General features: G+C 41.6%; 1 protein-coding gene across 8 annotated transcripts in view; it reads right to left on the reverse strand.

Moving 5' to 3' along the window:
• The window catches only part of akt3a (v-akt murine thymoma viral oncogene homolog 3a), an 86,917-nt gene that overhangs the window by 29,388 nt on the left and 37,888 nt on the right, over nucleotides 1-19,641 (reverse strand). For 4 of the 8 annotated variants that reach the window (XM_061791105.1, XM_061791106.1, XM_061791104.1 and 1 more), the window contains exons 3-5: nucleotides 8,484-8,609; nucleotides 3,145-3,274; nucleotides 590-743 (exon numbers count right to left, since the gene is read on the reverse strand). In XM_061791105.1, coding sequence (XP_061647089.1) covers nucleotides 590-743; nucleotides 3,145-3,274; nucleotides 8,484-8,609 — 410 coding nt within the window. The remainder of the gene's footprint in view (nucleotides 1-589; nucleotides 744-3,144; nucleotides 3,275-8,483; nucleotides 8,610-19,641) is intronic. The other 4 variants (XM_061791107.1, XM_061791112.1, XM_061791109.1 and 1 more) reach the window with 2 other exon arrangements.

The following is a 19,641-nucleotide window of genomic DNA, read 5'->3' on the forward strand; positions in this document are numbered from 1 at the left end:
GGAGTCTGCCCAAAATGGCTGCTTAAAAAAAAAAAGGCCAACTTCCTGTGTTTGTTCTTGAAACCTTTTTTGTGCGTACTGTTATAATAGACATGTCCACACATTTTCGAGTTGATCGGTAAAACTTGTTTCAAGAACTTATTTTTTCTTACATGCCAAATTCACTAAATTATTGTGCCCAAATGGGGTAGGCAAAACAAGCGTGGCAGTTTGCGATTGGGGCTCATTCGTGCAAATTCCCTAGTCATAGTTTTGTCAAAGTACGAGCCTTGGAATTCACCCACAATGGTTACGTCAAACCAAAATGGAATACTTCCTGTTCAGTTTGAGGCGTGGGGCTTTAAGACTTTTTTCATGTGTACTGTTATGATAAATATGTCTACCAATTTTGTGTAGATCAGGGGACACTACTAAAAGATTTTGGGAGCTCATGTTTGGGATCCCTAAAATATGTACATGTACATTTTCACCAATGAAAATTTGCGAGTTTTCACGGCCCCCGAAAAGGTAATTCTAATGACCAGTTGGAATACAGTTTTCCTCAAAGTATGTTTACTAAATAAAGCTTGATGATATAAAGTTTCCATACTTGTGCTACCTTGCGTTTGTGGTGTGTGGTGGAGATGTCCATCTCCTCCTCCACCATGTTGTCGATGTTGGAGGTGGGGCTACACTGGATCCTCTCCTCCTCTTGCTTCTGCAGCTTGTCTGCCACCATCTGGATGGCCTCCGTCCACTCATCTCTAGGAGGAGACCACACCACACATACTGTATAATAACACACCTATACAGTAAAAGTCTCTAAATCTAATGCAGGTTATCTGAGAAAATGGCAGCTTGTTTTAAAAGCACCTTTAAATTAAAATCAACACTTTGTTTAACAGCGAGGAAAATGGCCACCAAGAGAATCAAGCCAATGAACAATGCTCCCGGAGCAGAACTAATGCCTGCGATTGTGTGCGTGTGTGTGCGTGTATTATACACGCCCCCGTGTTCGAGGGAACAATGCATTGTTGTTTGCAAACATTGTTCCCCCCGTTGGCTTTTCATTAGCAGACTTGTTCAACATCTGCTGGGACAAAGTTTGTCAATTAGATTGTGTGTGTGTGTGTGTTTGTGTGTGTGTATGTGGCTGGTTATTGTTTCTAACGATGAATATAATGACTTGAACACATGCACACTTCCCTCTTGTGAGTAAAAAAAAAAAAAACACAAAAAAAACAAGACTTATGACTTATTTGTGCCACAAAAGTTATGTGTTAATTTAAAAAAAACAAAAAACTTTTTAACCATTTAATTTTGTTGTTTATAGCTGGACAATTTTTGATTTTCAGACCTTCTGGAACTGGCCAAGCAAATAAACGACATTGGCTAGGACATGCTTGTTTTTATTTATGGCCAGTTAATTTTTCGTCAGTCAGGTCACTTACAGACTGACTACTTTCCATTTCATGTCATAATTCACAGAGTCTTTCCCCACACAAATAAAGATTTTTGCACCTTAGCAAAGGAATCAAAGATAGTAGCCACTATCCAATTTCTAATGTTATAAACCTAAAAATATGACAATAAATACAGTACTGTCAAATTAGTGAACAGACAATTTTTCAATTGTCAGTTTTGTTATTGTGAGCGTAGCAGCGATAGTAGTACTGGCACTGATGTCATAGTTTGGGCAGTTACTCGGATGCTTACAACTTATTTTCATGGTTTTATCTGCACCACAAAATTATGCAGTAACTTCATAATTTGTATATTTTTTTGGAAGATATTTTTAAACAATTTAATTTTGTCAGCATTTGTATGTATTTTTTAAATTATTTAATTTCATTTTTGATTTTCAGATAGTCAGGACTTGACTGTAAAAAGTAAAAATGAGGGAAAAACATGGCCATAATTTTATCTGCTCCACAGATTTATGTATTAATGGCAATGCATTCATTTTAAATTCCATTTTGAATTTTTTTTATGATTTAATTTAGTCATTACAGTCGAATGAGTTCTTTCTCAGCTGATCTTTGCTCAAACAGAGTTAATTCCGGGGTTACATGAGAGCATAGAGTGAAGTGAGGTGAGCCATTCTGAGACGACGTTCAAATATTGCAAAAATCTTCTGCGCTCTGCAAGCAAGCGACTCTGGATTTACGCAGGGAATATTGAGACCTGTTTGACTCCCAAATGATCACTACTGCGTGTTTTATTTGGAGTTACATGCCCATATGTTTCTCACAGGAATTTGGAAGAACATCTATCTCTACCTAAACGGAGCTTCGTACTATATTTCAAGATCTGAATCCCTTTCGAGTGCAAAGACTTGTGAGCGTATCCTACAGACTCCAAAACAAGGGCAAACTCTGCTTACACTCAACAACAATGGAGCGCTCAGTTAGCCATGTTGTGTGTGTCTTGTGTGTAGTGACTTGAAAAGCAACGGGAACACTCTCAAGGTCACAAAGCAGACAAATGCTCTCTCTCTTGGTTTGAGTGTCTTTACTATAATGAGTTTTTTTTTTTTTTTTTTTTTTTTGCTAATGAGAGATAATGGGCCTGTCTACAGTCAGCCACGCCAGCATGTGAGAGGCTGGAGCGCTGCCAGTACAGTGAATACAGTAAAAACACACACACACACATACACATACCTTGGAGGACAGTTTTAGCTCTCCACATCTGGATCATTTGTTTACACCTGACTTTTATCAGAACGATCAATGTACAGTTATTCTTTTGTGTTAATTACCGTGTGTTTATTTGATTATCTAGGCACCAAGTTATTAGAAACACACACACACACGCACACACATAGTGAAAAGGATGCACAGGAGCATCTGTGGTCTTCTGGGCAAAGCTGTTCATTTTCTAGAGATAAACACCTCAGCTCCTCAGAAAGTAAGCGAGCAGCTGGAGAATTTATGCCGATGCTACTTGAAAGGTCTCCTCTCCCGCCTCACTCACGCACACACACACACACACACACACGCAGATAGACACACTTGCTGTACATACACAGCAAGTCGTACCTGTGCCCTTGATGATATGTATGCAACATCATAAATAATTTACTTTTGTCACGGAAGTTTGTGGCTTAGTTTCCTTAACTTTTGCCCATGTGCGCATGGTTTAAGCAAAAAGTAAAACAAAGTTTACTTTTCCTGTTCGGCTGACCTCTCATCGGGGGAGTCTACATGGAAAGTCCTCTCGATGACTGTGGTCCACTGGAGGCAGCGTATGATGAAGGTGTTGGGCTTGGGCCTCTCCGTCTTCATAAGCTGGCATTCTGCAAACAGGGGGACATGAAGGCTTTTGTTTGTTGGAAAATAGGCTCAGTGAGAAACGTCTGGTTTCATGAACACTTCTTAAGCACATAATATGGAAAATGTACTTTTTAATGGCCTGGATACAAATTACTGGATTTGCATCTACGCTGCCGATTTATGAAAATGCGTCTGTGAGCGAGCCCTTATGTATTTTGCCTGATTGGGATGTAACAGTGTGGCTAATTTACATTATAGCGCCCACATACTGAGTTTCCCCGCGGATGACTAGGATGCTAAGCTGAGTAAAAATCCGGCATTTTCAAGCGACGGCCGGGCCACACTGACTGAAACACTATTTCATCATAGCCAAAAGGTAAACTGAGCTGCATCGTTTTGTTGGATGTACAGTGCTAGCTTCTGCTAAGCGGCACATACTTGATTGCTGGTTGCGGTTGTCGACACGGTTGGGTAACTGGGAGGTATTTGGTTATGTGTCTGCTGCATACAACATGTGCATGGATGCATCACTAATTGACAAGTGGATGAAACATAACGTGCTGCCTACATGAGTAAAAATGCTTTGTTTTAACAGGTACTCACTTTTTTCTATACTTTGAGCTTTGATTTTGCAAGTAGTGTTCCCTACAATATCGTGGTTCTTTATTTGAGCCAATTATCACGTCTTATTTAAGCGATCATTTTTCAACAGTTTTTACAGTATACTGTACTTACTGAATGTAAGGAACGCATGTGGTTAAAGAAAGCCACAGGCACAGCTGCATTTTTCAGCCGTTTATTGAAGGCTAGAAGAAAACGCAAAGACACCCAGAGTACACTCACGCTTAAGCTGCTGTTGGCCATGGCTCACGCTGAGACACTCGCACACAGACTTGACGACATCCCACCCCACCCCACCAGCCACATGCATGTAACATAGATAACTACAGAATGTTATATATATTTTATGCTTTGAATGTTTTTGTATTCAAGTACATATACAATGTGTGAATAAGTTGGAGGGTGCTTTAAAGTATGTGGGAGGAGTGAAACTACCAAATATTTTTTTTTAAATGGTCTCTATCGTAGCTTTTCACCTATTGCGGGTGGGCCTTCAAAGTACCGTGCTCATTTCTGACTTTCAAAAGTGGGCATAAATAGGTAGTTTCATTTTGAAAAGTGAAACTCTAAAACATTAAGATCACACTTCATATTGCTGGATGCTCTTTGAGACAAATTGCTAGTGGGCTTATAAATGTGTTAAGCACTGTATATACACATATAACTGACAACAACTGTGAAATAACTGAATAACTGACAACAACTGTGAAAAATGGTGTTAGCAGAATACTATGACTTTTAGGCAAGTGTGTTCCATTAGCACAGATGCAGCCGGTCTTTGAAGTGCTTTAAAAGCGAGGGGAAAAAAAAAAGGTAATAACATCCACTGCCGAGGATTCCAAACGCAGCCGCTTCGGCGTGCCAAAGGATAATATGTGCTGCGGTACATGCGCATCTGGTGAATATCTGAAGAATTGCGCAGCGGGCAAAAAAAATGGGCAGCGCATTAGGCCATTTGTACACAAAGGCAGAAACGTGCGCACACAGAGCCAGATGGGGCTGTGAGCCGGCTGTGGGGACGGGGAAGGGATTGTGACGTCCTCAGCTATCCCCTTCACTCGCTCACTAGAACGACTTTGTGTTCAAGTGAGGCGCGGCACAGCGTGTGACGGCGCTGCCCTAAATTCAGACAAGAAGGTTAATAGCGATGCCACACAGGTCCAACACACATACACAAAGTTATACCTGACCTGCTGTGCTGCCAGAAAACAAGGTCACTGGACCCCCAATGCCAAAAAACACTCACACCTATACACACACATTAGAAGTTTGAGTTGAAATTAGGTTTGCCACAGCAGGCGACTGCAAAATCTGTGTAGCAGTTTAGTGGGTGGATGTGGATGTGTGTGTGTGTGTCACTCTGCAGGGAACAGGCCTGTACTGTCTCTGCTCCATCTGACCACTTCTGTTGTTCGCTTGCACACAGATAAACAAACACACGCGCGCATGCACGCACACACACATGCATATACACACACACACACACGCGCCACCTGGCCTCGCAGCTTTGGGCAACAGATGTGGCAGTGCCAGCACAGTGCCAAGCAGCCGGGGCCGGATGTATGGCCCGGCTTGTCCTCGGCACAAACTCCTTTTTCCTCTTTCTCCTCCTCCGCCTTCCCTGATCCTGTCTCCTCCTCGCGGTCTGTTCAGGATGCTCCAACTCTCAGTACATCCCTCCATCGCTCATCTGTTCACTAGCGGCCCTCCATCCCTGTCCCCATCCATTTTCTCCTCCTCCTTTCTCATGAACAACTGAGTACCACTTTATAATACGAGTACTTTATAATATGGTTGTATAAAGCTAAGAATTTGTATATTTTTGGAATCATATTAAAGAGAGACCGGCACAGTGGGCGACTGGTTAGCACATCTGCCTCACAGTTCTGGGGACCGGGTTTCAAATCCCAGCCCCGCCTGTGTGGAGTTTGTTCTCCCCGTGCCCGGGTGGGTTTTCTCCGGGCACTCCAGTTTCCTCCCACATCCCAAAAACATGCGTGGTAGGTTGATTGAAGACTCTAAAATTGCCCGTAGGTGTGAGTGTGTGTGCGAATGGTTGTTTGTTTCTATGTGCCCTGCGATTGGCTGGCGACCGGTTCAGGGTGTACCCCGCCTCCTGCCTGAAGATAGCTGGGATAGGCTCCAGCAGCCCGCGACCCCAGTGAGGATAAAGAAAATGGATGGATGGATGGATATTAAAGATAATTATCTCAATATTACATGTGAAGTGAAAGGAGACTTTAAAGGAGACATCCATCCATCCACCATTTTACTTACAGGAAGTAAAAATGGAAGACAAAATGGAGTTGTTGCGTCCCAAGACCTTTGTTCATACAGTAATCGAAATAGCACGTCATAAACTGAGGCTGCATGCCAAGAGGTGAAATGGCAAACTCGCAGCTATCAGATTACGTTCTATGAACGTGAACGTATTATGAGACATATGCCGCAGATGTCTAATCATATTTAATCCATTAAAATCATGGGCATAAATCTAACAAATGACCAATTTTTTTCTAGAAAATCAAACAAGATAATCCCTAAAACATTGAGTGTCACATTGAATCTGCTATTCCTGTAGTTTAAATAAACAAATAACAACAGCGATATTTACTATTTACGCCTGTCTGCTGACAATATAAGACACACACATCATAACTGGTCCAATGCAAGGTTATAGTGTTTGGCTGGGAATTAGAGACATTAAAATGCTGCTAACTCATTAGCCGTCTAATTGCACATGTCAACTACACTGTGGACCTTGTTAGCTCTGTGCTGACACCGTGAATTACTGATAAATGCATCATCACGAAAGCTATACGGTTCACCGGCGGTGTACCACTTCACTGTGACAATTGAATGTATAGCTTTAAAGTCCCTGTAAAGTGAAAATAAATGTCGTCTAAATTTGACAGACCACAGAGAACAGTGTTGTCAACCCTGCCAAATGTGAATGCTTAAAAACATCCATCCAGCCATCCATTTTCTGAGCCGCTTCTCCTCACTAGGGTCGCGGGCGTGCTGGAGCCTATCCCAACTATCATCGGGCAAGAGGCGGGGTACACGCTGAACTGGTTGCCAGCCAATTGCAGGGCACATACAAACAAACAACCATTCGCACTCACATTCACAACTACGGGCAATTTAGACTTGTCAATTAACCTACCATGCATGCTTTTGGGATGTGGGAGGAAACCGGAGTGCCCGGAGAAAGCCCACGCAGGCACGGGGAGAACATGCAAACTCCACACAGGCGGGGCCGGGGATTGAACCCCCGTCCTCAGAACTGTGAGGCAGACGCTCTAACCAGTGGACTGCTTTAAAAAATAATTAAGAAAATAATTTTTTAAAAATTAAAAATCGCCAAGTACATAAAATGAGGCTTCATAATAAACTGCTCTCGAACACTGTGGGCGTGTCCACTGAACACGCTGAAAGCACGCCCCACTCAACCTTCAACTATCAATGAAATATTTCTGCTACGACCTTTAAAAGTGAAAACTACTTTGTCTAGCATCTATCTTATGCATACAACATGACTACATTTTTGAGCTGCGAAAATATATCCGCTTAATTCCTACGGTGACTGGAACATATCAGACCAGATCGTTGCAGGGCTTTTACACATTGCGTCACGCCAACACAAAGCCATTGTCCGCACGCTGACACGTGATCAGGTCTGGCTATTTTTTTTTTTACTCTTGGTCTTCCACCTTCTCTCAGTGACGTGTGCACTCACAGCCAACAACGAGGCGTTCTAAAGCTGTCGTGCCTGCCCGAAGCCCCAGTCCAAACGCTGGCTATCAAGTCGGACTTTTTTGATTATTTTTTTTTTTTTCCATCTTCCTTGCTCTTCTGCCTTTCTCTTCTGAGTGAGGCTCTCTAATGCAGCCAAGCCAGCAGACTATCTGAAAGGAAGATGCATTTTTGGAGAGGCATAGCTAGGTAGATAACTGCACGTCACAATTGCAAGGATAACCGCTAATGTGAACGAAGGCGCTCAAGTCCTTATGTAGTGGTGGAACCACAAAGCATGCCATACTACTAAGAAAGTCATGTAGCGCCATTTTGGCCATGCCCAAAAAAATCTGGAAAACTCAAATGGTGAAAAACAGTTTCACGCTATAGCTCCACAGTTGTGTACTGCATCGGTCACAGTCTTTGCGCATTTTTTGTAAATATCTTCAAACATGTATAATTTATTTATCAATCTCTGAATTCACTGTACAGGGTCTTTAAGAAATATAGAAAAATCACCTGTATTATGAAGAAACACCCAAAGAGGGATTGATTACACCGGGTCTTCGGTTTCCGATGGTGCTAACATTTCATGGATACGTATCGCGTGCAATGAGCTAGTTTGCACAGCAGTGTAAGAATATGTCATCATGTAGCACAAAAACTTACACTCATTTGTGTTTTTCATACAAATACTTATTGTAATTATGACTTAAATACTGCGTTACCATAGGTTAGTAATTGACTATGGTGTATTTTGAATTACATTAATCCCCCCCATATCGCGGTTTACGAATTCACCTATTCACTGTATTAAATATTTGTAGGGAACAAATAATGCGTTTCAGACGGGATGGGATGTGAGTAACGTACTTGCTACGGAGAAGTTGTTTAGCGGGTAGGGCAAGTCGGCGTCCTGAGGTTTCTCCTTGTAGCCGATGAATGAGCCGTCTGTCTTGAGCAGGAAGTAACGTGGCCGCCAGTTCTTTATGTATTCACCTGCAGGCACGAACCAGAGCACAGTATTAATATGAATCATAATGAATCATAAGTGTGAATACAGATTTGACTGCCTCGACAGATGAGAGCCCAAACACTCATCTGTCAAAAAACACTGCAGTGCCCACACGTAGTATCTCAATGACTTGCACAGCGCTTGCCTGCCAGATTCCGATCGGATTATAGTGTAAAATATGACAATAACATGTTTACCAGCACTCGACTCGAAGTAACCATGCCAGCAGCATCATCTGGCCGATACATGGGCAGGTGTCGAGGTCGCCACCCCGCTCACTCACTCACTCACACTCACACACACACACACACACACACACACACACACACACACACACACAACAACACGTACAGTGGAAACACGGAAGACGTGGAATAGCCAGTCTCGGACCGCGGCAACAAATCACATCTTCTGCGCAGTTGGTGTCAGAACTTTACCCGACTGGTTGGCACAGATTGGCGCCGAGGTGGCACGACAGCGGTTTTTTTTTTCACCGATGACCTGCCGCTGGATTACACAGGTGTCAAACGTTTCCACAACATAGAGGATGATAAAAACTAGTGCAAAAAGCATGGACATGCGTGTGCAGACCTAGGCTGTATTCACACCTGTAGAGGGGTGTTCCGGTCTGGAGCAAATGAGATTTGGTCCTGCTTCACTTGGGATGATAGTATTTACACTTGACCAAACAAACCACACCACACTTTTCTTGTTTAGTGTACACCAGGGTTTGGATGATAATGATCACACATGACCAAACCTAACACACCAGAATTCAGATGTTTGTTGCGCACCAGGGTTTGAATAATAGCGTTCACAAAGTTCACCATTTCCCAAACAAACCACACCAGTATTTAGTTGTTTGGTACGTACCACAGTTCAGATGAAGGCGTTCACACTTGACCAAACAAACAGTATCGGAGTTGAGTTGTTTTGAGCGCATGAGGGCTCCAATGACAGCGTTCACACATCACAGGACTTCAGTTGTTTTCTCCGCACCGGGGACCGGATGATAGCGTTGACACTTGACCAAACAAACTGAAACGGAATGTAGTTGTTTGGTGCACATTTGACTAAGTGAACTGCACTCGCAGAGCAAATCACACCACACTTTGGAGTTTGTTTTAAACAAACCAAACATGTCAAGTGTGAACACAGCCTTACACACACAGTTGGACAAGTACGGTGGGTACAAACACACCAAGGCAGAGTGAAGCCTGCAGCTACTGACACTCAGCTGTTGATTAAAAACAACAAGAAAAATCTCAACACTTTCTAGCACCAGGAGTAGCACTGTGTAAATATTTCACTCTAAGCAACGGGCCCTCCTTCTCAAGCCTTTTCTTTTTTAATTAAGCATTCCTCCAGCATACACCTGGTGAACATAGAGAAATGGCATCTGTGCAAGCATTGCACAACTCTGGCTAACAGCTCTGATCACCTTTTTCTGGCTAATTTGCCACGAGAGGAGAATAGGCAGCATGTGTGTGTATTTGTGGGTGTCTGTTCTATTTGCGACATCCATTTAAAGCTGGAATGACAGCAGGCCACGCTCATTAGCACGTCGTGCAAAAACACCTGCTCCGCCAAAGGGACCGTGTGACTCTGGGCCCTTCCGGTACCTCCAAGTTCTGTCTGCAGTTGGAAGTGCGTGTGCTATGTGTGTGTACCAGCTGATTTGAATATGATAAGACACAGATAAGAATATGGAGCCGGGTGCCAACGTGCCATTGTGATGACCAAATCACACATTTCCCCCTCGATTGGTCTTTATTTTTCTCTTTTTAACAACTCTGCCCACTCGGTCCCCCCACGCGCATTTCCTCCTCCTGTCCTTTAGAGAAGTGAAGCATATTCTTTGCGATCGATAAAAACAAGAATAAGGAAGGGGAAGAAAGAGAACTGAAAAGGTGGCAAAAAGAGGGTGTGATTATTGCTAAGTGTGATAATTTAAACCACACCATACTGTGTTATGAAAGTGGAAATGAGGGTTTGCAGTTTCATACACATTGTTGGTACCCTTCTGTTAAATGGAGAGAGAAAAAAAAAACCAAAAAAAACTCATATTGGTCACCAAACGAGACTGGAATTTGCCAAAATATGTACTGACATGTCCCCCCAAAAAACAAACAAACAAAAAAAACTACAGCGAAACCTCGCTATTCGCGGGGTTACGCAAAGAGTGAAAATTCCCATACCCTGGCCCAATTTTGATTTTTTTATATTACTATCAGCATAATAGTTTAAACGTTAAATATATAACCAAAAATGAGACCGGTAGCCTTTGATGCCCTGTCATACAACACGCTATGCTTTGGAACACAAGATGAAACTGGCTGGCTTGCTGAAGAGGAACATGCTAATTACAATTACAACAATTAGCGTAATGGTGAATTGTATTTTTAATAATTTGTTTTCATTTATTTCTATACCAGTCCGTCAAATGTCTTCATGTGAAACTGGAAACAGTTGGTCGGCCAATGTACTGTGTCGAAATAATATCAAGTGAAATATCACTTCGACTTGTCTTCCATCCATTATAGTCAACTAAAAATTTTTTTGGGGTCGTTCAAAACCTAATGTAAACCCATAAAAATACCAATCACTACTTTAATCTGCCATCACCCTGCTGTTCGGTGTCAGGTCTGTCGGAAATTAGCCAGTGGCAACCGACAATTGAGATAAAACAAGTTGAGCGATTTGGCATCAACTCCACAGTCAAGCATGGAGTGTTTGGGGCTATTTTTCTGGAAAGGGTACAAGAAGACGTCACTGCATTGAGAGGCCAACGTATGGAGCAATGTATTCCTTTGTTCAGCAAGAACACTGAAGATATTTCGTGGATGGCTCTTTCAGCATGACAGTAACACAAAACATACTGCGAGGCCTACAAAGATGTGGCCAAAGAAGAAGCATATAAGGCCAAATCAGTCTTCAGACTGCAACCCAATAGAAATCTTGTTTAAGGATTTAGAAAAACCTGACAGATTTAGAGAGTTGGTGTGAAGGGGAGTCGGCCAAGTTCCCAACTAAAAGAAGCGTGTCATCTGTGTGCTTGCCAACAAGGGTTTCTCTCCCAAGTACTAACTTGGGTTTTGCTTGGGGATAAAATACTTATTTCACTCCATAAAATTCACAACATTTTATAAGCTTTAAATTGTGTGTGTTTTACACATTTTTGATGGCTATATATTCTAAATAACTATAAACATTTGACTCTGTTAGAGCAGATAAAATAATTATATCCCCCAATGTACATCATATCAGAAAGGTTATTGTTTGAAAACATTTAAAAATGGACAGGTACAAGTAAAACATTTGTTTACCATGTTCATCAATACATTTAATCATTTGATGCTTGTTTCATGTTTTTTCGTGTTAGTAAGAAAAATATTGTGAGTATAGGTTAACAATTTAAAACAAATACAATTACAAGAGATTGGGGGCTGGGATTTCTTTTTTTTTCTGTATGTAGAAGACCCACAAACACAGAATGAGTGACCAAGTTGTCCTGCCAACATTCAGGTTATTTGAGTTATTTACACGCAATTTGGGCATCTAGGATTGGAAAGAGACAGTCCCAAAAAACGCGATATAGACATTAAATCGGAATTAGGCACTTGGCGCTGCAGCAACAGTTTATACAACAGTTAGTTCCAACCAAGAAATTGTTAATTTGGCCAACAGTACATTTACAGTCAGCGGTGAGCTAACATTACTGTTAGTGAATTCTCTGATCGAGGGATATCCTTTTACCTTTGCAGCGTTTTGTGTAAAAGTCAAAGGCAAAATTGGGCTGATCTTCTGTTACGGCTCAGATACGGCCATCTGCAGGCTCTCTGTGTGAAAAGAGACCTCAATTTCCCATCAGAATGAATGCGGATGAAGAGAAAAGTTGAACTGCTAAAAAGTATAATAAAACTGGCAGTGACAAGAGGCTCGCTGGTCCAAGTCCAGTCATTTCTCTGAGTCACTTCGGAGATTAAAGTGTCCAAGCGACGAACGCCTGTAGCTGGCCACTTCATCGCTCAGCTGTCCAGCAGGAGTGAAAACATTTAAGCAATGCTTCTGGCCTGGACCGAGAGGCTAGCGTGTATATGTGTGTGGCTGTGCGTGTGTGGGTGGGTGCGTATGAGTGGAGGGGGTGGGGGGCAGCCAGGGGTGACACAGACGGCGAAGGAAGATGGACAGTTGTCCACGCGAGGCGTCCAAAAGAGACGGCGGCGCAGAACCGATCCAATGGTGTTCTGTCGAAGCAATCCCCGTCTTGGCCAGGCCTGCGATGAGTCCAGCGAAGCTCTTCCACTCTGGACAGCTTGTCTCGAGAGCCACATGTCTGTTCGTAGTTTGGACCGCTGCAGAATAAAGACAGCCTGCTTCCTTCCCACACCATCGCCTTGCTTCAGTTGCATTTAGTTTTACCCGCTCAAGCTCCCTTCTCCCGCAAGACCAATTAGTCCAAACTAAACTCTACGGCGGCGGAGACAACAGGAGTCTTTTGTTTCTTAGAGCAGCGGGATATTGGTGATACAGGAATGCGCTGTGATCTGACGGATCCAAAGAACGTGAGAGGAAAAAGGCTTTTTGTAAAGTCTTTCACGACTTAATTGGCACGGGAAAATACACAAAATGTGTTGGCGCTCTCTGTCTTATATGATATCTTAACAGTATTTTACTCTTTACAATTTCATGTCTTTGCATTAGTAGGATTAAACAAATACAATGAAACCGCATGATAAGCTAATTGGTCTTTCAGAATCAAATTGGGGATCCATAGTGCCTGAAGGAAATAGAGGATTAGATATGTGGCAAATGTTAGAGAGCAGACCTCCACAAAGAACAAATTGTATTAAAATATAAAGTGAAAAAAAGTGGAATCGGAAATCGAAATTGGATAACTAATTTTCTACCCTTTAAAAAATGTTTTGTTTATTTTGTTAGCTCATCTATTTATCTCTCTGTAATGTAAATATAATGAAATTGTCAAAATAATATTGTCCTTTCTCAATAAATAAAAAAAGTCAAGTTTTAGAACACCCCAATGATTCCAGCTTTTTTAAATTTGAAATGTATGCAGTTCAATTTCTCATTTTAGTCTGAAATGAAAGCACAGAACAAAAATGATTCAAGCTACAAAAGAAATTATGGAATCAGTCTACAAACAAAAATATATTCTAAACCTTTGACTGATTCTGAATAGTTGTTGAGGAAAAACATCCCCACATTTTGTGATTTATCGCAGGTTTTATCCTAAAAAAAAAAAAAAAACTAAGTGCATTTTACATTGCATAGGCTCTGAAAACTTCCCCCTCATGGTTCAAATAAGTCTTAAAAATTTAACTTTACACAGGAATGTGAAGGTGAAGTAAGTTGCGCTGGCATGTTTTGTCTCCAGCAGCAGCTTGCTCTTTTCTGCATTCGATGTGAGATGAATTAGATGCGACTGTGTCCGTTCCAAGCTTTCTGATTGGACAATTAGGACAACACACTGACTAAATGTCACTCAATTAGTGGAGCTGATTATCCATTCATCTCAGTGCAGAATGGGGGGAAAACAGGAGCGAACGAAAGCAGGAGAACAGACGGGTACAAATGACAAAGCTGAACTTCAGCCAGCAGAAAAGAAAGTCCCGTTAACTTTTCCTATTCATCTTGCGATCCTTCACGACAAGGCAAAAAACCTTCACGACAGCTAAATAAATAAGCAGGAAACTATGTGAGCTCACCAGCCATTTGTTAATCAGCCTGAACAGGGATTTAATTTAATGCCTTGGCCGAGGCTGAGGCTGATATGCAGATGGCGCAGAGGCAGAGCTAGGTGACTGGCGCACTGGGACACAGCGACGGTGGTCGGGAGGATGTGCCACGTTCCTGCACACACGCAGAAGCGCACTGACACGGGAAAGGAAAATGTTGACACATTTAGCACATGGTAGGGGATATTTTGCATTATGCAAATACCAATTTTTATTTTTAAACTTTGAGAGGCAAAGAAAATCAGCATGTAGAACCCCAATTCCAATGAAGTTGGGACATTGTGTTAAACATAAATAAAAACCAAATACAATGATTTGCAAATCATGTTCGACCTATATTTAATTGAATACACTACAAACACAAGATATTTAATGTTCAAATTGCTAAACTTTATTGTTTTTAGCAAATAATCATTAACTTAGAATTTTATGGCTGCAACACGTTCCCAAAAAGCTGGGACAGGGTCATGTTTACCATTGTGTTACATCACCTTTTCTTTTAAGAACATTCAATAAACATTTGGGAACTGAGGACACGAATTGTTGAAGCTTTGTAGGTGGAATTCTTTCCCATGCTTGCTTGATGTACAGCTTCAGCTGTTCAACAGTCCGGGGTCTCCGTTGTCGTATTTTACGCTTCATAATGCGCCACACATTTTCAATGGGAGACAGGTCTGGACTGCAGGAAGGCCAGTCTAGTACCCGCACTCTTTTACTACGAAGCCACGCTGTTGTAACACGTGCACAATGTGGTTTGGGATTGTCTTGCTGAAATAAGCAGGGGCGTCCATGAAAAGACTTTCCTTGGATGGCAGCATATGTTTCTCCAAAACCTGTATGTACATTTCAGCATTAATGGTGCCTTCACAGATGTGTAAGTTACCCATGACATTGGCACTAACACAGCCCCATACCATCACAGATGCTGGCTTTTGAACTTTGCGTCCATAACAGTCCGGATGGTTCTTTTCCTCTTTGGCCCGGAGGACACGACGTCGACAATTTCCAAAAACAATTTGAAATGTGGATTCGACGGACCACAGAACACTTTTCCACTTTGCATCAGTCCATCTCAGATGAGCTCGGGCCCAGAGAAGCCGGCGGCGTTTCTGGGTGTTGTTGATAAATGGCTTTTGCTTTGCATAGTAGAGTTTCAAGTTGCACTGCGGATGTAGCGCTGAACTGTGTTTACTGACATTGGTTTTCTGAAGTGTTCCTGAGCCCATGTGGTGATACCCTTTACACATTGATGTCGGTTTTTGATGCAGTGCTGCCTGAGGGATCGAAGGTCATGGGCATGCAATGTTGGTTTTCAGCCTTGCCGCTTACATGCAGTGATTTCTCCACATTCTCTGAACCTTTTGATGATATGGACCGTAGATGATTAAATCCCTAAATTCCTTGCAATTGTACGTTGAGGAACAGTGTCCTTAAACTGTTCGACTATTTTCTCACGCACTTGTTCACAAAGAGGTGAACCTCGCCCCATCTTTGCTTGTGAATGACTGAGCAATTTAGGGAAGCTCCTTTTATACCCAATCATGGCACCCACCTGTTCCCAATTAGCCTGTTCACCTGTGGTATGTTCCAAACAGGTGTTTTTTGCCACCTGTCCCAGCTTTTTTGGAACGCATTGATGCCAAAAAATTCTAAATTAATGATTATTTGCTAAAAACAATAAAGTTTATCAGTTTGAACATTAAATATCTTCTCTGTAGTGTATTCAATTAAATATAGGTTGAACATGATTCGCAAATCACTGTATTTTGTTTTTATTTATGTTTAACACAACGTCCCAACTTCATTGGAATTGGGGTTGAATGTTTTTACTGCTCTTATTGTGTGTGAGATCCTGCCCCAAGTGGAGGAGTTCAAGTATCTTGGGGTCTTGTTCACGAGTGAGGGAAGAATGGAATGGGAGATCGACAGGCGGATCGGTGCAGCGTCTGCAGTGATGCAGACTTTGTATCGGTCCGTTGTGGTAAAGAAGGAGCTAAGCCGAAAGGCAAAGCTCTCAATTTACCGGTCGATCTACGTTCCTACCCTCGCCTATGGTCACGAGCTGTGGGTCGTGACCGAAAGAACAAGAACCCAGATACAAGCGGCCGAAATGAGTTTCCTCCGCAGAGTGTCCGGGCTCTCCCTTAGAGATAGCGTGAGAAGCTCGGTCATCCGGGAGGGGCTCAGAGTAGAGTCGCTGCTCTTCCACATCGAGAGGAGCCAGATGAGGTGGGTGGGGCATCTGATTCGGATGCCTCCCAGACGCCTCCCTGGTGAGGTGTTCCGGGCACGTCCCACTGGGAGGAGACCTCGGGGACGACCCATGATACGCTGGAGAGACTACGTCCTTCAGCTGGCCTGTGAACGCCTCGGGATCCCCCCGGAAGAGCTGGATGAAGTGGCTGGGGAGAGAGAAGTCTGGGCGTCCCTGCTAAAGCTACTGCCCCCGCGACCCGACCCGGATAAGTGGTAGAAAATGGATGGATGGATGGATGGATGGATGGATTATTGTGTGTGGTGCACTCGAGATGACCAACACAGCACACTATACTAGGTATGCACCAACACGTTACAGTCCATCTGTACTCGTACTCGTAAAAATGCTCCGATACTCCGACAGCAATACCATTTTGTCAGCCTGACATTACTATTCTGCCCTCCCTGAACGTGCAGTGTGCAGTTTGGCAGATAATCAATTCTTCAAAAAGTCCACGTGCGCTTCCTTCCGGTCGTTTATTGACACGCCCAGTTGAATTTTACTGTAAAATTAACACAAAATAAAGTAGCTTACAGGTTGCATATTTAAGCAAACAAATAGCTTTGTCTTGCAAAAGTTCGCTCGCTTAATGCTAACATATAATGCAAAACATAGACAGGCTAACAAATTAGTACCAATGTCGTGGTATAAACCTTTAAATAACAAACACTCAAACACATACAATACAAAAAGGGTGCTCACTCATTAGTCAAATGAAAAATGCTTTTGGAACACTATTCGGCAGCACCATTAATTATGTCATTGCTGTCGCATAATTACGTACCGGATCAAAGTCAGCTGGTGGACCGTCTGCAATAAATATTGAATAAATAAATCCATCAATCCATCCATTTTCTGTATCACTTATCCTCACAAGGGTGTGCTGGAGCCTATCTCAGCTATCTTTGGGCGGGAGGTGAGGTACACCCTGAACTGGTCGCCAGCCAATTGCAGGAATAAATAAATTATAACATTATTTTGCAAGCGTAATACAAACAAATCATTTTACCAACATTTGTATGGTAGCTCCCGCTGCTAACCTTGTCCGGCTTCCTGCGACACTGAACAGGATCAGCGGTATAGAAAATAGATGGATTGGTGGATGTTCCAATAGCTTTGGAGTGCAAAGCTGCCTTCTCACTACCTGTAGGTAGAATCCCAATATCTTTGTTCATAGAATGTATTTTTTTTTAAGTGTTCTTAACGATTTTAAAGTGTCAAGTGTACAGACTTTTGAACCCCAAAGCAGAGCAAACACAGTCATAAGAGCAAATGAAAAATGTATTTATTCAACCAAGGGTGCATGAACAACGTGGGCAAGAATAATAAAAAAAATTAAAACTACATAGCAAATGGCTGACGCGAACTACAATTTTTAAAAATACACCAGAGGTGGCTAGGCGGAGGCGATGGAACCTAGTCACCGATAAAAAAAAGGAGCAATAAAACAACTAAGGGTGCAGTTCCTGGACGACACAAGTCCAGAAAACTGGGCAGAAACAACATAGCAAAGTCTAATCTACACAAGAAAAGCTAATACTAGGACTAAGGAAAACCGGAAATACTTACGAGGGAAAACAAGTGCGAGATGAAACGGGGATGCAAAACAGACAATGACTACGAGCAACAATATTCCGGCAACTACCTCCCATCTCTCAGGCGCTTAAGAACCTAACTAATCATGATGCCAGGCAGGTGTGCGCCGGATGCTCCGCCCATCCACCACGGCCAGGGAATGAAAAATACTAGTGTCAGCAAAAAAACCCCTTATTGTACCCTACCCATAAAAAAAAGACAGCATTTTCCCAATTTTGTCCATGTCATACAAACAATTTCCAGGTTCAGAGGTACTATCAGAACCTTGTGGTATTTTTACTGAAATATATATATATATTTTTTCTTATATTTTGTATTATTTTTATTTCCCAATATATTTGTTTTGTTCTACTATTTCTGGATTTTGTCTAATATGCAGGTATTTTTCATTAAATATCTTTTGTCTTATATTTTGTATTATTTCCAATGTTTGTTTCTCAAATTTTTTATATGTGGATATTTTTCATCAAATATTTAATTTTTTGGCTTATATTTTGTATTCCTTTCTGCTTGAATTATTTTCTGATTTCTTTTAAAATTTTTCAAATTGTATATGATTTGGCTAATGTTTTTGTATTTATTTTTGTCTTACATTATTCTTTCCAATATGTGTGTATTTTCCATACTTTTTGGACTCCATCCATTTTCTTTACCGCTTATCCTCATTAGGGTCGCGGGCTGCTGGAGCCTATCCCAGCTATCTTCGGCCGGGAGGCGGGGTACACAATCGCAGGGCACATACAAACAAACAACCATTCGCACTCACATTCACAGCTATGGGTAATTTAGAGTCTCCAATCAACCTACCACGTATGTCTTTGGGATGTGGGAGGAAACCGGAATACCTGGAGAAAACCCACCCAGGCACAGGGAGAACATGCAAACTCCACACAGGCGGGGCCGGGATTTGAACCCAGAACTGTGAGGCAGATGTGCTAACTAGTTGACCACCGTGCCGGCACTTTTTGGACTATTTTGTATTATTTTATTTTTTTTATTTAACTATTTTGTATAATATGTGGGTATTTTTCATGAAATAGTTTTATCAAATTTGGGGTATTTTTGTCTCATATTCACACATTATTTTCTAATATGTTTGTGTTTTTCTAATGTGTTTATCCAATATTTAGGCATTTTCATAAAATAATCTAATAATTTTCATTTTTGTATGTTTTGTCTACCATTTTTTATTGTCTGCCTTATATTTTTATATTGTCTACAGTGTTGGTATTGTTCATTAAATATTTATTATTATTATTATTTTATTTTCAAATAAATATTTTTGTCTGTTCAATTTTGTAGTATTTTTTTATTTTATATAATATGCAAATATTATGTGTCAATATTGTTTTCTCTCTCAATTTTTTTTATTACTAAATGTTTAAATTATTTTCTATTATGTCTGTG

The sequence above is a fragment of the Phyllopteryx taeniolatus genome, chromosome 11 (assembly GCF_024500385.1).
Source record: "Phyllopteryx taeniolatus isolate TA_2022b chromosome 11, UOR_Ptae_1.2, whole genome shotgun sequence".
NCBI classification, from domain to species: Eukaryota; Metazoa; Chordata; class Actinopteri; order Syngnathiformes; family Syngnathidae; genus Phyllopteryx; species Phyllopteryx taeniolatus.